The sequence below is a fragment of the Eulemur rufifrons genome, chromosome 8 (genome assembly GCF_041146395.1).
Source record: "Eulemur rufifrons isolate Redbay chromosome 8, OSU_ERuf_1, whole genome shotgun sequence".
NCBI lineage: Eukaryota > Metazoa > Chordata > Mammalia > Primates > Lemuridae > Eulemur > Eulemur rufifrons.
In genome coordinates, this window is record NC_090990.1 from 29,024,396 (window position 1) to 29,027,405 (window position 3,010).

Below are 3,010 nucleotides of genomic sequence, written 5' to 3' on the forward strand. Positions count from 1 at the left end.
GGCAGCCTCTGCCTTCCAGGTTATGACATAATTGCACAACTCCCCAGATATTTTCGAAAGAAACTGTTGGTTTCCTCCCCGGGCACTGCTGGGGACCATGGCCCCCATGCTACCCAGGGTCTTCAGCAGTCTCAGGACTTTGGAGGCTAAATATAGTCAGGGCATGGGGTGATAAGGAAATGAAAACGGCAAGACTGTAAAGTGACCCAGTTTTATTTCGGTTTTGGAGGCCAGACGGGGCACTGCTCCACGGGTTAGGGCTGTACAACATTCCCCTCCCCGAGGTGGGAGGCCCAGGGCCCAGGCAGCGGGGGTCGGGGCTCAGTGGTTGGTGGCTCCGGGGACCCAATCCCGGTACAGTGTGGCACGAGAAGAGAGGGGGAATCAGGCAGAGGCCTGCAATGGCTCAGATTGGGAGGGGGGCGAGGAAAGAGAGAGAACACAGAATCCAAGAACCGAGAGTCCGAAAGCTGGGCCAGTCTCCTTCACTTTACCGCCGAGGCTCGGGTCAGAGAAGTGAAGCCAAACTGTCACCCCGCAGGAGGCAGGGCCTGGAGGGACACCCAGGCCTCCCAGCTCGGTGCCCGGCTCCGCGCTCACACCCGCCGTCTCCACCCTCACGGAGGGTGCGTGCGGGCCCCCTCGCTGGGTGCGGAGTCCGGCGGGCCGTCAGCAGCTCACCGAGCCGGCGGGCGGAGCTGCCCCCAAGTCCGAGAAGCAGTCGAACTCGCTCTGGCCGAGGAAGAGCTCGGGCAGCTCGCGCACGCGGTGCAGCCCGAGCTCGAGCTCCAGCGACGTCAGCGCCTCCTCGTCGATGAGCTCGGCGTCCATGCCGCCCAGGGCGTGCGCAGGCGGCGGGGCTGTGGCGGCGGGCGCGGGCTGCAGGCCCGGGGGCCCTCCTGGGGGCGCGGGGGCTGCGGGCGCGCGGCCCGGACACAGCGTCGCCGCAGGCTGCAGGTGCGCGCTGCCTGCGGCCGGCGGCGGCACCGCCAGAAAGGGCTGGAAGGAGGACGGCGGCCCGAAGGACCCGAAGGCCAGGGCCCCGGGTGGGGGCGGCGGCGGCCCCAGCACAGCCCCCCGCGGCCGCAGCCCGCTGTCCAGGCCCGGGCCCGCGTACGGCTGCAGAGTCCGGAGCGCGTGAGGGCCGGGGGCGGGCGCAGCAGGCGGCGGCCTCTGCATCAGGCGGTAGCCCTCGGCGAGCATCAGGTGGTCGGCCATGGCGGCGGGCCGGCTGCCTGCGCGGGCAACGGGCGGGCGGTCAGCGCGGGCTCCCCCGGGCCGGCTGCTCCTCTGCGGCGGGAACCCCGGGCACCGTGCCGTCGCTGCAGCGCAGCCGGGCAAAGGGAAACCAAACCCGGCTCGCGCCCCTGCCCCGTCCAGACGTACCGAGCTCCGCGCAGACAACCCGCGAACCCACCACGTAAAGCTCCGAGACCGCCACGCCGCGCCCCCGGGCTTGGTGAACTCTTATATCCAGAGGCGGGGCTTCCCCGCCCCCTGGCGCTCATTGGCTGGATGAGACGCTTCTGGGTGCGCCGCTTGCTCCTCGTTCTAGGTCTCGGCCCCGCCCCCTGCCGGAGCCCCGCCCCTAGCCCCCAGACCCCGCCCCTAGGCCCCAGACCCCGCCCCAGGCCATGAGTGTGGCTATGGAGCCGTGCGTTTGGCACTTTCTGAGGGGCGTAGACTCGAGGCTAGGCTTGAACTCACCAGAAGGTGGCCTGGGAGGGCCAGAGGTTAGGCCCCCCCAGAGTTGCAGAATCTCAGGCCCACCCAACCTCTTAATTTTCCAGATGGAGTCACAGGCTCAGTGGCCGAAGAGGTTTCCTGGAAATATGCAGCAAAGCCTTGACAGAAGCGAGACTCAAACCCAGGCCTTGAGATTGCACAGCTACACTGGGCACAGGCACTTTAGGGGTGCAGGGTCCCCGCAAAAGGTCAGCTGTCCATCCCCATAACCCTCAGGGGAGCCAGTTGCTGTTCCTCTGGCTCCCACCGTGCCTTGTCTGTTGAAGCATGTACTGAGTTGTTATTAAAGTAATTTATGGGCCTGTCTCCTGAAGGACTTGTTCATCTTCCCAGCCTCAGCACTTGGCCCAGAGCCTGGCCCAGCGCAGACTTTTAGCAAGAGTTGGGTGAATGAACAAATGAATGAATGAATTGCAACTCATTCACCTGAGCTTTTGTTTTTCCATCTGTAAAAGGGAACAACAGCAGCTCTTGGCACCCCCACCTTGTGAGGGTTAAATGAGGGGATGTGTGTAGTGTCCAGCACAGTGCCTGGCACATGGTAGATGTCCAAAAGTGTCCTCAAATGAATGAAAGGCTGGATTTAGTTCTGTCCCTAAGGACCTTCCAAGTGGGGAATATCACACCTTCCCTTGGTAACAATAATAATAACTTGCATTTTTTTAGTGGTTTACATCCTACAAGCGTCTCCTTGGGGGCAGGGCATGGATTATCAGCCCCATTCTGTAGATACAGAGAGGCACACAAAGAAAAAGTGACCGTCCTGCTGTCACAGGCAGCCAGAGTTAGCATGTGAATGCCATGTGTTTTACAAGTCTGAGGAACTGGAGTCTGTGCCAATGGCCAGGACACAGGCTTCTTGAACCTTGCCCTCCACCCATATGACACTCTCTCCTTCCCTTCTTTGACTCCCCTCCCCCAGTACCATCCTTGGTACTTCCTGGAACTTGGGTTCATCCGGTTGGTGTAGAGGGGAGAGCCCTACAGTGAGAGTGCAGAGGCCCAGGTTCTAACTGTACCTCTGCCACCCGCAGGTGTGTGACCTCCACCACCAGCAGACTGTGACTGTTGGGTGTTGGGCGTGGTGGGACGGTAGAGGCTCAGTTTTCTGCTCAGTGAAAGGGCTATGGTGACCCTACCCGGGCACCCTGAGAACTTGTGGGAAGTCACAAATGACCATAGGTGTGGTCACGTGTCTACAAAGTGTAAAAGCTACACACTGAAGTTGATTCCCCTGAATCTCTCTCTCCAGGTAAGGTTTCAC

At 61.8% G+C, this 3,010-nt stretch overlaps 1 protein-coding gene across 1 annotated transcript; it reads right to left on the reverse strand.

Annotated features, from left to right (window-relative positions):
• Positions 1-238: 238 nt before the first annotated feature.
• Positions 239-1,400, reverse strand: CITED4 (Cbp/p300 interacting transactivator with Glu/Asp rich carboxy-terminal domain 4). The gene has a single exon (XM_069477778.1). It carries the CDS (start codon positions 1,216-1,218, stop codon positions 670-672), a length of 549 nt encoding a protein of 182 aa, XP_069333879.1. The 5' UTR covers positions 1,219-1,400; the 3' UTR covers positions 239-669.
• Between the last annotated feature and the right edge of the window lie 1,610 nt (positions 1,401-3,010).

What these genes read in the sequence shown, in the direction of transcription:
- CITED4 (XM_069477778.1), bottom strand. Translation starts at nt 1,218, where the DNA reads ATGGCCGACCACCTGATGCTCGCCGAGGGCTACCGCCTGATGCAGAGG.